Source organism: Fringilla coelebs (genome assembly GCF_963513975.1).
Source record: "Fringilla coelebs genome assembly, chromosome: 5".
NCBI classification, from domain to species: domain Eukaryota; kingdom Metazoa; phylum Chordata; class Aves; order Passeriformes; family Fringillidae; genus Fringilla; species Fringilla coelebs.
The window spans coordinates 56,089,304-56,108,178 of record NC_140033.1 but is presented as its reverse complement, the minus strand read 5'-3'; the positions used below and the strand labels follow the sequence as shown (position 1 = coordinate 56,108,178).

At 41.1% G+C, this 18,875-nt stretch overlaps 1 protein-coding gene across 1 annotated transcript; it reads left to right on the top strand.

Moving 5' to 3' along the window:
• Positions 1-2,273: 2,273 nt before the first annotated feature.
• Positions 2,274-18,395, top strand: LOC311153916 (patatin-like phospholipase domain-containing protein 2; the record flags this gene model as incomplete). Its single annotated transcript, XM_084206034.1, has 9 exons — positions 2,274-2,460; positions 7,093-7,325; positions 7,668-7,733; positions 10,311-10,520; positions 11,627-11,687; positions 13,803-14,021; positions 14,267-14,399; positions 15,551-15,667; positions 16,698-18,395. 9 exons carry the CDS (start codon positions 2,274-2,276, stop codon positions 16,987-16,989), a joined length of 1,518 nt encoding a protein of 505 aa, XP_084062160.1. The 3' UTR covers positions 16,990-18,395.
• Positions 18,396-18,875: the final 480 nt, after the last annotated feature.

The window sequence follows — 18,875 nt, the reverse complement described above, 5'->3', positions numbered from 1 at the left end:
AACATTTTCAAACAGAGTTGATGTCTACCAACAAAATTGAGCTTAGCCCTGAAAAACCTATTGATGTGATAATGTTCTGAAAATCCCCTGCTTGCCTGCCATTTAATTGGCTCTGACAGACTTCTGTAAATGTCCAGAAATGTCCCTCTCTGAACACCTTGGTGTCCATTTTCCAAAACATGGATTAAGAAATGGTACTCTTCCCACACTTATGGTCTGAGTAAATAGCATGAGAGCACACATGAAGTGAACACAAAATACAGCACAGCTGGGCTTTTCCTTTAGAAGAGAATGGAAAAGTTGCAGGAGTCACAATCACATTTTTAATGAAAGAAGGCTCTTCTAGGAAGTGTGAGATCTGGTTTCGTCTTTTCAGCTTCTTCCTTCCCTGTGAAGTGAAAGGGGTTCAGTTCTTTTTCCTAAATAATGGGAAGCACCTTAAAGACGGGCAGGATTGGGATTAGGACACTCCCTGCTCTGCTCACTAAAATGGTGAATGGATGAAACCGAATGGCCCAACAAGACAGAAGTGTCTAGAGAGTTACTTAGAAGTGAGAAAACTGGAAATATGGCCCAGTGCTTGAGGTGCTAACTCAGAGGCAGAATTATGGCTTCAAATCCACGGAAAAAGAGCTTGAATTTTGCTCTCTTCATGGCAGTGCTTTCTATAAATAAAAGGTCTCACAACATAACCTCTCCTAGGTGTATTTGGAAAGCATGAGCTCCTCTTAGACTCTTCCGAGATGTTATAATCCAATGCTGCATGCAGGTAGCTAAAGAAGATTTCTGCAGTCCTGAGTGAGGCAATTAAATCCTGAAGGATTTCAGAGGTGCTATTCTCTGTTTTATCTTCATAGTCGAGCCCTGGGGAGCTCCCTGCTGGGCAAGGTAATTGTTGTGAATTCCCTTCTGAGCTACTCAATCTCTACCAGCATTGCAGGGTGAGCCTAATGGGAAGTCAGGGATTTGTGGTGACAGAGTCACATACAAGTGCCATTTCTTACAAATTTTAGAGGAAACCTGTCCCTTTTACAGGGAGCTAAACCCCACCTGGACATGTTCAGATGCATTTAAGAGGACTTGAGGAGAAAATTATTTAGAGCATATCTCTGGCCTGAAATGCAGCACTACACAGAAATATCTGAACTGTTGTTTAGGAAAATAAGCCTGCAGAGCTGAAAGCATGAGGCCTTCAGAGTCTTAAAGATTATGAGACCTCCAGAAGTCCACCACTACCTGACAGTTTTGATGCATCAGTCAGCTGGTACTACTGAAACTGTATCAGATGATGCTGTTCTAGACTTCAGATGGCATTTAGCTGCTTTGCTTGAACTTCCTTCTGTAAAATGCTGCTAGAACACGAACACAGAATTGTTTGCAGATTGAAATTGCAACCTGAAAGCAGATTATTCTATCATCTTCCCGCTATAAACCCAGTGTTGCTATCATCATGAATTTTCTTTAAGTTTCAGGAGTATTAAACAGAGAATATCATGCGATATGAATGACTGCACACGCTGGCGCAGTGGATTCCTTTGAGCCGGGGATAATTGGGTGATTGCTAAGCCCGCACCTCGGCCCGCAAGGGCTGGGGAAGCGGCGCCGCCTCCCGCTGTCCGCCGTGCCTGGCAGATCCCAGATCCCTTCCTTTCCTAACTGGGATCACAGGGCGCGATCTGCTCGGCCGGCTGCCGGCACCCCAGCTCACCGACCCGGACCCCACTGTGCCGCACCGACCCCGAAGCCCACTGTGCCGCACCGATCCCAGACCCACTCTGCTTCACTGACCCCGCACCCCACTGCGCCTTACTAACCCCGGAGCCCACCGGGCGCCGTGCGGCTTTGGAAGCGCGGTGGGCAGGCCGCGCCCCTCTGGACCGCTTTGCTCGGGGCGGGACTGGGAGACAGGCGGGCTGGGGTACCGGCGGAGGCTGCCTGAGGCAAAGGTCTGAGGGGACCGACAGGTCTGAGGGGACCGGGTAGAACGAGCGACGCGGCGTACAGGGTGCGGATCGCACCGCGGGAGCGCTCTCTACCCGGGGCGGGGGCGCGAGGAGGCGGGGCCTAATTTGCATCTGCCCTCTGGTTGGTTAGAGGCGCCTTGTGCCACCGAGCGGCGGCTCGGGATTGGCTGCGGCGCGGCCGGCGGCGGGGCGCGGCCGCCGTGTAACGCGAGGGGCGGCCGCGCTGAGCGCGCTCAGTCGCCGGGCAGCGGCCGTCGCTGCCGGAGCACTCTGTCTCCGCCAGCCGCGGCGTGCGTCCCGCCGGCGATCATGCTGGACCGCGAGGGCGGCTGGAGCGTGTCCTTCGCCGGCTGCGGCTTCCTGGGCGTCTACCACATCGGTGCCGCCACCTGCCTGCAGGAGCGCGCCCCGCACGTCATCCGCGACGCGCGGCACATCTACGGCGCCTCCGCCGGGGCGCTCGCCGGCGCAGTCCTCGTCGGGGGCGGCTCTCTGGGTCAGCGGCGGGGCCGGGGGAGCGGGGCGAGGCGGGCGGCAGGGAAGGGACAGGTGCGGTGGGCAGGGCCCTGTGCGGCGCGGGAGGGCGGGCGCGGCCCCGGGGAGCTCGCCGGGCCGGGGTGGGTCGGGCCGGACCGGGCTGGCTGCGATTCTCTGCTTCTCTTCCCCCCTAAAACGTGTGCCCGTGGGTGGAATTAAAACCGAGCGGGGTCCGTGGCTCAGGGAATGGTGCTGGCGATGCCCGGTGCGGTTCGCACGCTTGCGCAGCCGAAAGGTCGGAGTTCCTCCCGTGCGTGTTCCCCTGAGGGGCTGCGCTCAGCGCCGCTGTCCAAAGTCCAGGAATTACCTGGGAGAGTGGGAGGCAGCCGAGCCCTAACACCCTCCAGAGCAACTGGGCCAGCCCCGTCATCAGCTGTAAACAAAGTGTTTGCGCTTCGTTGGGAAATGGAGCATCTCCCTGCACGTGAAGTGCCGGGCAGCTTTATCTTGCTTCCTCCAAAGCTGCTCCTTTCTGGGGTAAGGCTAAGAGAGTTAAGGTCAGGGCTTAGGTTAGCTTTAACATGCTTTTCCTCTCTAATCTGGGCACGGTGTATATTGCAAAGGTCGCTTAGGTGTATGGTTAGAAACAGTAGTTTGATTAAAATCACTGATTTTAATTGCCATTTAAACAATAGAGGTAATCTTGTGTTGTATTTATGCCGGATTAAAGATGTTAGATTGAAACAGAATGTAGTGTGCTCTGTGAAATACACACCTATTTTCTAGCAGTACGAAAATACACCTTACTTTACGTACTTGGGGCTCATGAATATACGTTTTTGTAATGAATTAAACTTGATAAAAGCTATCAATATATCGAGGTGTTTAAGAAAAGCAACAGGATTGCCATTTAAAAAACTATATGAAATATCTGAAAATCTGAAAATGATTTTCTTTCTAAACTAAAGAATCCACTGAGTATCACTTGTCTAGTTCATTGCTCCATACTGATTGCCTTTGCTAGCAGCAACCTTGACTGGTTTAAAATGAGAGGATTTTGTAAATTCAGATTTCGTCTTAGAAGAGGAGGAGAACAATGACTATCTCTTTTGAAATTGGAGAGTTTGTGGGTTTTGCTTTTAAATTTATGAGGAAAAAATCAACTGACAGAAACAAGCAGACGTTCTCTGTAAGTACAGGAGAGCAGTGCTTGTCCCTGCTGCTTTAACTGCTGAGCTGTAGCACATAAGCTTAATTTCTTCAAAGCTTTAGCAGTAAACTTGTGCTGCTTAATTTAATTTTGCTGTAATGTCCAAACATGACACACTTGAGTTATTATGAACCAGCTACTAGCTTTTAAAACAAATAATATTTTTCCCCAATAGCTGGTATTTTTAAAACGTACCCAGTTTTATGTCTTAAGTCATTGTAAATTATTTGAGAAGGAAGCTGTCTTAAATATTTGAAGCACTCTTAAGCCCAGAAAATGTATATTGTTTATTTGGCAGTATGAGTTAATAACAGCTTTTAAATGGTTTAGCACTTTAATAATTAAGAGTTGTAGATTTCAGACCATAACCTTTCCCAGTTATTATCAATCTTATATGTCAACTGAGCTTTTTGCTTTTCTCTAACTAATAGAATATGTGTGTGGTCACTGTCCAAGGTAGCAGATTCCATGGGCAAGTGTGTTTCTACTGCAGAGGGGAAAAAACCAAACAAAGGCATCACTTGCAAGATAATTCAAAACAACCCACATTCTAAAATCTGTTAACTGCTGTACATTGACAAAACTAATAAGGTACTCACATGCTAATTCTCTGAGTTTCTAGCTGCTGTGTTTTGTGAGCTTGTGTGAAAGCAGAGGATGGTAAATAAGCTGTAAAGAAACTGTTTTACAATGATAATAGGATATATTTTGTGAGTTTGTATCGTATGCCTCTCTTACTCTGATATACTTTAATGTGCAGTATTTGTGGTTCCTGCAGCTGGAGGTGTTAGCAAGTCCCATGTTTTTTTATCACAGTTGCATTTTCTGGTGGGTAAACAGAGCCCAGCCCTTCCTAGAGGTGAGAGGAAGAACGAGAGGCAGCAGGTACAAGCTGGAACCTGGTAAATTCAGATGAGGTGTAAGGAAAAGCCAGTTGCTATGAGAGTGGTAGAATAATAGAACAGCTTCCCAGAGAGGTTGTGGGATCTCCACACTTGGAGATGTTTGGGGCTTGCCAGGACCCAGCCCTGAGCTGGTCTGTGTGCCAGTGCACACAAAACAGGGTGTGCAAATCTGTGAGCAGGGGTTGTGGCTGAAATTGAAGAACTTATTTAATTTCTTACAGCCTTGCAGCCACAAGATATTTTAAGTGAAAGGTTTTCTCTAATGGATAAATACATTCATTAGCCATTGAATGGAGAAGAAAGGTGTACTTTTATAGATTGACAAAGAGGTTTCTCTAATTAAATTTGGGGGAGGTTGGGAAGCTTAGCCTTGAGTGTTGTTTAGAGGATGAAGTGCATTCCAGGCTGTTCCAAGCTGGAATGTTAAAGTTGCCCTCCTTGGATGTCCTGGACATCTGGCATTTTGATGATGCTGTGATCATCCATTCCAGTGAGGCACTTAGAGAGAGCAGGTTTGGTGCAGGCTGCAAATACAATGTCAGCTTTTACTCAGTGAAATAAATGAATAGTTAAAGACAATTAAAAATAAGAATGCAGAACTGTATCAAGAAACAGTTCACATTTATTAGGAATATTAATTTCTTTAGCTCTCCTGTGTTTCAAAAATAAAACAGATGGACCAAGACCTGTCTAAAATCCCAGTTTGACTTGAGCTCTAGCCCTTAGTCCCCTTTGGAGAACTTCCTGTTTTGGAATACACCAGCCTAAGAGGTAACTGCATTTTAGTCCTGTTGGAAAGGAAGGGAGAAGGAAAAGAAGTTGGACTACTTTGAAGTCTGTTGAATTATTAACAAGAAGGTTTGTAAATTTTCAGTGTTTAATATCGCATACTATTGAATAGAACTTCTCCTTTTTTTTTTTTTCCCCTGGGTTTGGAGCCCTTCCAGGGTTTAAAATAGCTTACAATAAACAAAATATGTCAACTTTTTTTTGTCTTCTCTTTCCCTATGAACTACTTTGAACATAGAAATTCTTGAGTGCGGAGACAATGGGTAACTGCTAAATCAAATTTTGTGTGTTGGTTTGTATTTTAGAAAAAGCAAGTGACTTGCTTGGTGCATAAGCTTTCCAAAGTATTTATATTGGAAATGGTAATTTTTGCATATGCTCCAAGACTGCTCTTCCTGGCCAGAGTTCTGGTAGGTCAGTATCTCTGGCTCCTGCAACATGGCTATTTTTAGAAAGTTTAGAAGACTGAGCATTACTAAATAAAAAAAGGGAGTTGGTAACAAGTATCTGGATATAGGGAAAATTAGAACTGCTAGAACTGCCTGATTTTGCTTTTGGAAGTAACTTTGTCACTGGTCAGAATGTGACTTGTGTAATTTTTTATTTGTGTGTAGAATGTGTTTTAATAAGATAAACATATATTTGACCACGAACAATGAGCTGTGTCTAAATTGTTTTCTGTCTTCTGGAGTGGTGTTGGTGTCAGGCTACCTGTGTCAGTGGATTTGTGGCCCAAGATTTCCCTCTGTGAGGATGGAGTGAAACAATTGAAGTGGTAAAAACCAAGTGTGTCTGATACCTCTGATTTTGTAGAGACGCTCTTTTGGACATAGACTCTTGGTTGAGAATGATAAATGTTTAGTTATTGCTATTTGAGAGGGTAATAACATTGTAGAAATGTAATATTTTTGGAAAATAATCTGTGCTCAAAGGCTTAAGCAGAATTGTTGCCAGTGCAGTGCTCACATTTAGCCTGATAAATTGAATTTTATCTGTTCTAGCAGGTCCAAGTATCTAAGTTCTGAAAGTATTTTTAGAAGCCTATCACTCAGGTTGATAAGGTGTTGCTTTGAGCTTCCTCTACCAAACTGACAAGCAATTTCCTCATAGTGTGTCCTGGAGAAATGGGACATTCTAAGTTCAAACAAACCATTGCAGGTGGATGAGCTGCTCTTCCTCCTGTGACTAAATGTTGAGAAGATTTTAGTGTTCTTCAGTCCTGTCTTCTGGAGTGGTTTGAAGTTCCCAAACATAGATTTAATTGGAGAAAAGATTATTATGTGTCTATTACTGTAAAAATGCACCTACCTCGCACTCCTACCAGATCACACTTCATGCTCCCTTTAGTGTGTTTTATGTATCAATGAGGAAAAATGGTGCCCTAAAACCTTAAGTTTGGTTCATTTTTTTTTTTTTTTCCCCCCTCAAAAAATGCTTTACTGGAATGATTAATTCCTAATGCAAGTGTCTTCTCATATGGGTATTTTACACTTAGAATCTACATCTTAATGATATATAAGTAGCTTAATCTTCACTAAGAGATCTTTTTGAAAGTTTAATTTTTTTTTTTTTTTTGTCTCTCAGAAAACTCCTAAACTCCTTAACCATGTTGGACAGTTACTTTATCTGTTAAAAAGCTCTTGCATTTTCATTCTAGTACTGAGATAATTTGGAGCTCTAGATATGCTTTATTAGCCCAAATGTGGGTTGTGTTTCTGCTGTTAAATGCAATGCATTTTCTTTCCAGCTCAGGCTTGTGCAGACGTTCTGGAAGTAGCCAAAGAAGCTAGAAAGCGAAATCTGGGTCCTCTTCATCCTTCCTTTAATGTGATAAAGATATTAAGAGAAGGGCTGATGAGAAATCTCCCAGAAAACGTGCACCAGTTGTCATCGGGCAGACTGGGTATTTCACTGACCAGAGTATCAGATGGCAAGAATGCCTTGATCTCTAATTTTAACTCTAAAGAAGAAGTTATACAGGTATGTTTCTTTTTGGCAACTTTTTGAAACTTCTATACTTACTTTAGAAACTTCTTTCTGCTTTAAGCATTTCAGGTATTCTTACTCTGACAGTGTTTTAAAGAGGAATTCATGCATTTTTAAACCAGATTCATGTACTGCTTTTCCTAGTCAATGTGTCTGTGAACTGTTTTAGGGAGGAGGTGCAAGGAATCAGTCATAAAAAGGATAAATGCCTTAAAAGTGCAGTGGATTTAATGAAACTATAGCCTTAGTAAATAAGAATTTATTTTGTAAAGATAAGTGTTTATGTTAGTAATGGAACAGTTGACATTTAATTTTTATGATCTCATTTTCTTACAGGCTTTAATCTGTAGTTCATTTGTCCCTATTTATTGTGGTTTCATTCCACCATCATTTAGAGGTGTGGTAAGTCTCTATTGTTAAGATCTAAAAATAGTTCTATATATTCTGAAAATATTAAGAATGTATGTGGGGTTTTTTGTTATCCTACTGTAAAGTCAATAACTTCTTCATAGCTTCTAGTACTGTAGCTGTAACAACTTTCCAAAAAAAAGACAGGAACACTGAATATGTGGAAGATATTACATGTATTTTAACACACAGAGATTGTCTCTCTGTCCCTCCTCTGCCCCCTAAAATTCATTAATAAAAGAAAAAGATATAAGATAACAATTATGTTACCTATGGATAAATATTTATTGAAGGAAGTGGTGCTCTTTCACCTGCACAGATTTACAGGAAGAGTCACCTATAAGTTTTGAAAAAAATATCTTGTAATATAATTTATTGTAGATCTTTGTGTTCTGCCTGTAAGGAGATCTGCCTTAAAACTGGAAAAAAGTTCTGTGTTCAGTTAGTTGCAGACAAAGCTTTTTATTGCCTTCTGGCATTTGTATTCTGTGTAAGAAAGCTTACTTTTTAGAGGCAAAATATCAGTATATCAGTATGTTCTATTGCTTCACAGGAACTGCTGGTTACAAAGCCTCTTAATACTTCATGGCTGTACTGGGCTCTCTAAAATCCTCTGTTTAAGAGACAAAATCTGCAGGAGAGTTGGCATGGTTTGTTGTAGGTGTTGTAATTACAGGTCTGGAAGCAGATCTGCATTTCAAATCAAGGCAGTGACATCAGTGGCTGTTACCCTGTTCTATTCACTTACATTTGCTTTTTCTCCACAACTCTGGTGCTCTTTGCACAAGGAGAAGGGAGGGAAGAAAGAAAACTTTAAATGTCTTTGATTACACACTGTTCTCAAGGCAATTTGCAAGTATTAAAAGGTCAATAACGGATGTGAAGTGTTTTTTGGTTTTTGGTGTTTTTTTTCTTCATGCTGAAATTTAAGCAAAAGTGATTAGAACTGTATAGGGATTTTCTTTATCTGTACTTCTAAACCTTGTATGTCTCCTTAAACTCTTCCAGATTAAAGGTGTTATGAAAACAGGACGTTGGACTACATCCAAGGTTTAGGTGGATCCAGGCTAATCTGGCTGTTCAGTTCTTGTCACCAGACAACAATGTTATTTTAAAAAGCTTAGTTCAGAGCACAAAAACATGCAAAGGAGGCTTTATTTGGCCATATTTTGAGGAAAGGAAGGCACAATTCTATTATTTTAATCTTTGCAACTATTTTGAGACTATTTTAATGCTTAGGAGGCATTTTTTGATGTAACTTGGTAAGAACACCACAGTTACATATGCTTGGCATGACTCCTATAGGCTTAAGCACAACAGAATGTCAAAAATGTAAACTTTGGGGCATCTTGCTATTTACTGCTTGGCATTCCTCCTTTCAAACACAGCAGTGGTTTTAGATTTAAAAAATTACTTGGAGGAACAGCTGAGCAGATACTCCAAATCATGAAAATCATTTAGATCAGTAGAACAGTGACTCAGATATGTACTTCCTACTTCCAGCTTTTAATAATTTCATGAGAAGGGTCCTCCTTTGCCAGACCTGTTTTATTTTATTTATGTCACAAAGGACTTGGGGATTTTACTTGTACTTTAATGATTGCATTACACACCTAAAATTTAGCAGGAGTTGCATGCTGCTGGGTCCAGAGGGTATCCTGGGAAGCTGACAGGCCATGAGCTGCTCTCTTCCTAATTCCTAACGTGTTTCTCAGAAATTCCTAATGTGTTTCTCAGAATGGTCAGGGCCTGAGTATCAAGGCAGCTGAAACTGATAATCCAGGTTGCTCCTGCTCAAATCACTGCTCTGTTACATTTATGTTTGACAAGGACCTATGGTTTTGATTTGCTGCCCTTTTAGGAAGGAGGAAAATGCAGCCTCTGAACCAGCAAAGCCGGTGGTGTGGGAACAAACCAGTTCCCTGTGGCCCACTGGAGAGCTGGCTGCTGGGAGTGAATGGAGTGGGCTGTCTGTAGCCACTGCAGCTGCTGCACTAGACAGTAGTTACCCCAAAACAGAGCACTTTGGGGCTTGGATCTTAAAATATCTGAGGTGGTGATGCATTAAAACTACTGAAATGGGTGATTCAGTGTGAAGGAGCCAAAAGCATAACCTGGAACTTGCACACGAAGCACAACAGGTGTCTGTGACTTGGCAAAGTTTCTGAAGCACTGTCTGTTTTTACTCACACTTTCCCTATGTCCAAATCTTTTTTGATGCTTTTCTATCAAATTCTAATTATGAAGAGTACTTGTAAGTTAGAATGGATTAGGATCGTGGAACTTGAACTTTGAAGCATGGAGCTGCTTTTCTCTGTATGTTGTGTAGGATTATCATCTTTAAAAAAACATACTGAAAAATCCCAAAGGGAATATGCTTGCACTGCCTATGGAACTATAGGTAGGAATGTTTATTGGCTTTAGAGAGCAGATCATGCCACTCAAAATGTTTAGTTTGGGAGCACCAGGCTTAAGCTGCAGCCTTAATTGCTGTTTCATTCTTGTGTGAGGGACTCTGCTGGTCAGACGTTGTCAGCCCTTGAGATGTGTTGTTTCCACTCCTTTTTGTAGCGCTACGTGGATGGAGGAATCAGTGACAACTTGCCTCACTATGAGTGTAAGAACACCATCACAGTGTCCCCTTTCGCTGGGGAGTGTGACATCTGTCCCAAGGGCAAGTCAGCCAACTTCCACGAGATGAACGTGACCAACACCAGCATTCAGTTCAGCCTGGGCAACCTTTATCGCTTAACACAGGCTCTCTTTCCACCTGAACCCAAGGTCAGCCCCTGCCTTGCTTTGCTTCATTTCTCCACATGAAAGCTTTTGCAGAAAGTTGCAGTGTCTTAGCTTTTCATCCAGTCACACAAATGTCTCTGTGGACAGTCATGTCTCAGTCATTGTGTGACTGTTTCTATTTTTTCATGTTTTGTCTATGTCCTTCTTGGTTTTAGTCTCTCTTGGGCTAAAAATGCATACCCTGCTACTGGCTTTCAGTATTTTTTTGGGAATTGTCACAGGATTCTATCATAAAATCAACACTGGGAAATTAACAACTGTCAGTTCGTAGTCCTGAAATGTTTGCCTGCTAAGAAATTAGAAGAAGTTCTTAAGTGTCATGGTTTTGTAAAGATATTAATTAATACTTGTCACAGGCAAGTTGCCTTTAAACTTTGCTCATTGCTGTTAGTTGCAGATCTGAAGAGGGAAATGCTCTTGAGTTGCTGTCGTGAAAATTGGGAAAACAAAAAAATAAAACCAGACCTTTTCAACTGGCTTGGGATATGGTACAGCAAAGAAGCAATTTTTCTGACTGCTACAGATATATTTAAACTGCAGACTTTTTGACCACTTCAAGACAAATTCTAAATTCTACTTATGCAGGCTTTATTTTTTTTTTCCTTTTACTGGTACCCTTGTGTAGGTGAGCCTGGTATTGCAGCTGGTAAAAGATATTTTCATAGCAAAAATTAGTCTGAGCCTGAGGATCAGAATTGCACAGCTGATTTTTCAAAGCTTTGGGAAGTGAGAAGCACTGGGAGGGAAGGAGGGGAATTGACACACTCCGAACCCCCTGTTTCATTGCTGCTAGCAGCTTCTGAAGAGCTAATCAAGAAACAAGAGGAGAGGGAAGTCTTCCAAACTGTTTGAATGCCATCATTCCGTGCATCTTTAACAGCTGAAAGTTAAGTTAATGTACATGATCATGAATGCATCATCACAGTAGCCATATTAACCTGAATCTGCTGTATTCCAGCAATTGTTAAAGTGGCTTTTTTTCTTACAATAGTGGAAGGTGGAGGAAAGTGGCTCTTTATTCTTCAAACTGTTGATCTGAAGTTGAAATTTCTTTTTATTTGTCTGACTCATTTACTCTATATTTGCAGGTACTTGGAGAGATCTGTGAGCAGGGATATTTGGATGCTCTTAAATTCTTGAAGAAGAATGGTATGTTAAACTTTCAGAAAATTACTGAGTATATGGTCTTAACCTAAGTTTAAAAAACAAACAAAGAAACCCCATGTCAAAACAAAGAGTGAGGGGGTTGTGTGTAGATAAGAAGGGGGCTGGTCTTTGAGAATTTTAGAAGGATCATGATAGTTTCATTCTTGCAGAAAATGCCACAGTTACAGTTCACCTGAGGTGAACTGTGCCACACAAAAATTGAACTTTTGGAGTTTTGTCAAATCTGTGTGAAGTAAATGTTAAGTGAAATTTCCAAAAATTCCAATTCTAGCCAAATCATATTATTACTTGGCTTTTTCTGAATTGTGCAGGATGGGTATAGGCTACTGCTTCCCACTCCTCTGAAACCTGTACTTCTATTACCTCCTCTCTGCTGTCATCCAAGTGATTTTCTGGTAGTCCAGAAGTGGGAGCTGGCTAACAACAATAAAAACTTAGTCACAGACAAACCCTTTGTGTGAGAAAAGACTTAAGAAGATGACAACTTATAATGGAGCAGTTGTTGACACCCAGATAAGTTTAGGAAGAACTATGAGTTCTGCTACTCTACTCCTAGAATTCTAATAACATGTTTTATACTGATAAATATTGTTGCTCTGCAAGCTTTGAGACAAACAAGTTGAAAACAGTAACTTGATATTAGGATGAAGTTAATTAGGATGTGTTAAATGTGTCTGGGCCCCGTAGTCTTTGGATGCAGAAGCAAATTGGTACTGGGTAAGATCACAGGAATGGGAATAGGAATGAAACTTGAGCACTATTACAGAAAGTACCAGCTGCAGGATGGGAGCAGTCATTGATGCACTCTGCTGATACCTGGTTACTGAATATTCAAGTAGTCTTGAAACAGTTCTCTTCACTGAAGAACCTTACAGTTCTGCTTAAGAGCTTGATTTTCTATAATGTTATTATTAATTATTATTATTATTATGTAATGAGAAAGTCTTGCTTTACAGCTTTTACCATGTGATTAAAAGCTACAACCACAAACTCTACAAAGAGCCTCTGGTTTGTGGTTGTCTGTGCTGAGCTGGGTTCTGTTGCTGTCCTGCACCCACAGGTTTCCTGTGTGCAGGTTTCCATCTGACACTAATATCTGACATTCCTTGCAGTTCTTTCTCGGTATCTCTGCCCCATGTCCTCTCTGTATTGCACTAATGTCCTCCTTTTCACTCTGCTGATCCTGTGATCAACTTTGTTTTTATTCTGCCACAGGGTTGTTTTGCATCAAGCTTAATCAATGATAATTATAACCCTTCCAAGGTCATTCATTATGCATCACCTTTCTTATTATTTCATCTGTAGGAATTAATTCCCCCCCCAATCTGTGACACTTCAGATATTTTCATTTGCTAAATTCACTGTATATTCTTTTGACATTTGTCTTTTACTAGTACTTGCAGGTAGGATGTAGGTTCTGTTGTATGCAGCTATAGATTCTAGTAAAATTTGGTAGTCTTATTTCATATGTAATTTTATAATGATTTTCTGGAAACCAAGTGTAAATAAAATTATTGTGTTCTTCTCTTTGTACTCATGATCTAGTGCTTGTTTCTAAGGTAGTTATCAATGCTATTTCTTAACTGGCACCATTTTTGCAATGCAACCCGTGTTGATTTAGATATGTACTTTGGATACAACTGAAAAAAATACTATAACCTAGTTGCTTTCCTTTTCAACCCTGTTGTAGCTATACCTCAAAGTACTCATGTGATACCTGCCATGTCAAATTTCCAAATATATGATGTGTTTTAGGTGTTTTCTTTCAAATACATATTAAATAGCTTTTCTCCTCTCCTTTAAATCCTTGCTTTCTTGCAGGAACACAACTTTGGTAAATGACTGTGTGTTTCCAGGGCAGTTTCACTTAATTGTTCACTTTTTCCTTGTCTTTAAAAGTAAGACCTAAACCTTCAGAAGAGCCATCACTGTGATTAAACATTTGTGGGATCCTAGGAGCCAGGTGCATTTGACATGGGGTAGATGATGGTGTTCCTTCAGGACAGATCTTTGTTCAGACACACAGATGTCAGGTGCTGTACAGGTACTCAGGAGACCTGTGGATCAAACCTAAGTGAAAGCTCTTGACTCTTTCAGGTATTCTGAATGACTCAATTTATATCCACTTGTCCTTCACAAAAAGAAACCCCCATGAGGCTGCACAACAACACCTTGACCATGTGAAGAGAAGAAAATTGACAGAAAATAACAGAGTGGAAACTTTGAAAATGACCAGCTTAAATGACCAGCTAAAGCAAAATCCATGGCCTTTGGAGAAGAGCATATTTGAGAGTCTACCTCCTAGACTTCGTAAAGGTGCATGCTTCAGGCTGTTAGCTGTAAATCTGAGTAGCAAACTTTGACTTTTTTTTTGTTTTACATTAATTCATAGAATTATTGCTTAGAAGTTCTGGATAGTGTGTTTTGTCCCTGTGCCATGAGTCTGTGTTCTCATATTTTAAAATATCATAAGGAAAGTTTATGGTAAGAGTGCTCTGAGATTAATTATTGAAACTGCTTTCAGATAGTGTAACATCTTTTCCCTAATAATTATTCTTAAGCACTGCAGGAAGCTTGTAAAGAACAGAGTGGGTTCTATGCTCAGTTCTCTAAACTCTTCCCCATGCGGGTGATATCCTACCTGATGCTGCCGTACACACTCCCCGTGGAGTCTGCTTACTCGGTCGCTTTACGGTAAGGAACTTGTCAAGAACTCTTCTAGAATTATCATCATTTTGGAAATGTGCTCATTGAGAGCTTGTTCAGTGTTGGAGTCATTCTGGAACTCAATAATTCAAGTGGTAACTGTCAAAAGACCCATTATTTCTACCTATGTGATGCATCCTAAAGCCTATATAATCCAAGGCTAGATAAATAAACATATTAAGAAGATTCTTAAATTACATACTCATATTACTAATAGCTACCTTGTAATTGCTCAAAAAAAGCAGCCTTAGTTGTGCTTTCCAGGAATACATTCTTCATTAAGATGTTCTGCAGGGGTATCTGAACTCTCTCCACATCCTTCTTGTGCTTCTTTCTGAAATCTGGAGTGAAATCCACTGTTTACTCACCATGTAAATTCTCTTACCAGTTCTGTTTAGGTTGACTGAAAGTTGCTCTTGAAGTAGGGCTTAATTTGATAAGTTTCAGTTCTTGTCAAGGAGAAGTTATGCTCAATGAATGCAGCATGAATCCTAAGCTTTGTGCTTGCTTAAGAGAATTTCAGTCCTTGAGCAGCAGATGTCATGACTATCTTTAGGAAATCTTGAAAAAACAGGTCTGGTAATAAAACCATATAGAACTCCAGTGAAGTACTTTGTTTCTGTGCCACCTGCGCCATTTTTGGTGGATGGGGAGGCAGCAAGTTTTTCCAGATGTTTCTCTGGGGTTTTCCTCTTTGTCCCACTCTGATGTAGCTGACTCCCCTTACGGGGTATCACAAGGAAAAAAAGTACATTTGGTACATTGTTCTTGTTTTGCCTTCTCTTTGTTCTTCCTTCCTCTTCCACCTTGCTTTAAACTGAGCAGAAAGTTCTGACCACAGAGGTCTTGGAGACAGGAATATTTTGCAGGATTCCTGTGCTAGTCACAGGGTGTGGAATGCACACACTGGCCAGCCACTGAGAGATGCAGTGATTTGTGGTGCCCCTTTTCTTAGCTTATAGAAGAGAGATGAAAGGGTTAGATGGCAATTCAGGGAGGTTGGGAAGAAATGGACACCTTGGTTAGGGGAGTTGGTTTGGGGGGAAAAAAGCTGTTTTGGATGTGGGACAGGGTGTGTAAAAACATAACTGAGATTAAATCTCCTGCTTACAAAAACTGTGTTTTGGTTTTGCCTGCAGGTTAGTGAACTGGTTTCCTGACATGCCTGCTGACGTTCGATGGATGCAGGAGCAGCTTTTTCGGATTGCTGCCACGGTTTACGCCCAGGCTAAAAGCAAGCTGTTCTGTACAGCCAGGTAAAGTGCAGTGCTGCTGCATGCAAATGATGCCATTTTAGAAATTCTCTCTTCTTGAAATCAGTTGAAGTCTTTACTTGAATAAGAAAAGCCAACACTAGTTGGCTTTGAGGCATCTCTCTGAGCAAAAATGTAGCTCTTGGTATATATTTGCTCTTTATCCTACTGTCCTCTCCTCAGTTACTTGGTAGCACATGTAATTCAGTGTCTTTTCTTCCTACTTAGTGATATTTCTGATTCTTTTCCACAATATCTATAGGTTGGATATTAGGAAAAATCTTTTCATGGAAAGAGTCATAAAGTTCTGGAATGGTCTGCCTGGCGAGGTGGTGGAGTCACCATCCCTGGATGTGTTTAATAAAAGACTGGATGTGGCACTCGGTGCCATGGTTTAGTTGAGATGTTAGGGCACAGGTTGGACTTGATGATCTTGAAGGTCTCTTCCAGCCTAGTTATTCTTTGAATTCTGTGAATAAATTTGGGGATTGCCACCTTCCTGCTACTACCCTTATTTAGAAGTCTCTCATATTACAGTCTTAAAAATCCTGAGCCTCTTCATCTGAGACAGGCTTTGGGAAGACACAGAATCACAAGTTTGTCTCAGAAATAACTTGTAAGAGGGGTTCTTCGCTCACTGCATCATGCTTAAACAGAAACATGTTTTTCCTTGTGGAAAAGCAGCTCGAACAGTGTTGAAGTGTCTGTGTATGGCAAGTTGAGCTGTTTTTGTTTGTGAGAGGGGTTGTTTTGTTGTTTTTTTTTTTTTTTTCCCAAAAGCACTGCAAGAGAGAAGAGAAAACTTTTTTTAAAAAAAGGATGTTCTTGGATAAAACTTCAGTTTCCTGTTTCTCAAATTGGAAAGGGCTAACCTGGTGATTCAGGTGCTGGTTTAGAGTGTAAACAATTTCTGTTCCACTTGTTCAGGTTGGTGATAACAAGCTGATTGTAAAGTGGAATGCTACTTGTAAACATGACAAAAATGCCATTGAAACACTAATAATTTCATTTTCCTTGCTTCTTTTTTAAACAGGAAAGACAATTATGCATCACTAAGACAATGTCAAACTGTCCCATCTACCGTGGAATTTCGTTCCTCATACTGCCACCTTAAAATGCCTCACTCTGCTGCACACATTGAGAGCTGGCTCTGGGAGTCTTCATGCTTCATGCACTCAACTATGAAAAATGCTCCTGCTGATATCCAGGAGCAATCTGACTTAAAGGTCTATCCTAATTTCCTCCCAAATCCTGATGAATCTGCGTTGGAAATAGATGTTGACTCTTCCTCAGAGACAAGCTTCCAAACTGCTCCAGAGTATTAATAGGGAAGTAGATTCCAGAGTTTCCAAAATTGAAATTGGGCTGAGAAAATTCAAACCTAGACTAGGGATCACTTTGTTTGTTGCCAATAAGTCTTGGGAAATTACTTGTTTACAGCTTCCTGACAAATCTGCCTTGGGACTCTTACTGTTTTAAGGATTATAAAAACAGTGGCTGCTATACTAAGTAACAGATTATAGCTCTGTTGAAGCACCAGCTCAATCAGCTGTACTAAGACTTGTAGTTAAACAGCGTCTCTCTGGAAATAAATCTTTTTTAAAATTACTTCCAGCATGTAAATTCTGTAAACAGGTTGTTAGACAGGCATAGATAACAGAACATTTTTTAAAATGTAATTCCTAACAATATTATGTGTTAGGATTACTTTTATAGCACTTAAATGAAATTGGGTTTTTACTCCCTTAAGAGGAATACACAAGTGAGTTTCGTAGTGGCCTCCAGTGTCATTTGCCTTACATTTAAACATACTGTTGTGTTTATGGAAAGTTGTCTGCACAAGATACTGTAGGAACAGTATTATTCTAGGTTGTTGTATGTACTCTGCAGTTCCTATTACCTTTCCTCTGTGTCTCTTTCTCTCCTGAAATACTTCAGGTGAAAATGACATGAGAAATGGGACACCTTCCCCTGAAGTGTAAACAAGTACAATTTCAGACTTTCAGTGACTTCAGAGGACTTTTTTTTTTTTTTTGGAACTTAACATAAAGGCTTAATACCTGATCAAGTATTGAAAAGTGGGTAAAATAGTGACTGTGGTTAGTAGCAAGCAGTATGTGGTAAAGGTGTTAAACTTTACAGAAGATATTAACAAAAATCAATGCATAGCAAGTGGTGAATGATGTTTAGGTTGTCTCTCTAATTGTTGCCCCATCATTTTTAGGGTTTTTTTCCTCTCCAGTTTCAGAGATTTTTCTTTCCTTCTTTCACTTCCCTGTTGCTAAAGAAAGAAAAAGAAAGGTGTCCCTCCTGTCTTAGTGAGGTAGGATGACCCAAAGGAATTTCCCAAGATTGTCAGGCACAGCAAAATTGTAAGGCTTGGTGGAAGTATCAATTTTTAGGGAGCTCTGCAGAGGTTTCAAATAATAGGTAGAAAATTTAGCCAAATCATACCTCTATTGAGAAATGGCAGTTTAAACCATTTCCACTACAAAGGTTCTGCATGATTTTAACAAAGACAATGCATTAGTGGATGAGGGCATCTGGGAAGGAAAGTGATATTAGGATTAATTGCTGTTCTCATGGTTTATCAGGTCTTGTACAATTTTTGAGTAGAAGCAAACAATAATGGCTTTAAAGTTGACTTGTACCTGTGTTTGGGGGGAGCATGTGACCTTGGGAAGCTTCTCATTCCAGAGAGGGAGTTCTACACAACCCAGGGAAGACCTGCCTGAGGGCCTCTTGTCCCGGGAAAGGGGTTGGATTGTGATGCTCAGGAGCTGGGATGTGGGAGTGTGAGCTTTGGGCAAACTGTAGCACTTGAATTGGGCCTGCCTTTCAAACCATCTCTCAGTTGTGATTTCCCTAAGCTTGGAGTGCTGCATTTTAGAATATTCAAATGGACTTTAGGTGGGGGAGGAAGTGCTGAGCTCTCTTATTTCTGTACTCTACAAGGCTGGTGCTACTTTACTTCAACTCTTCTGTTCATTTTTTGGGTGTATATATCATCAGACTTGCAAGAAAAATGTTGGAATTGCTCTAACTACAATTTGTCATCTTAGATATCACGAGTTCTAACGTCATTATAGTGCAAGGATTTTGTATCACCAGAGCTTCATACCTCCTCAATGTTTCTCACAAGCAGCTCCTCTATGCAGTGACTGTTCCCAGTTGTTGGGGCATCATCTGACTCCTCTTACTCCAGATCCCA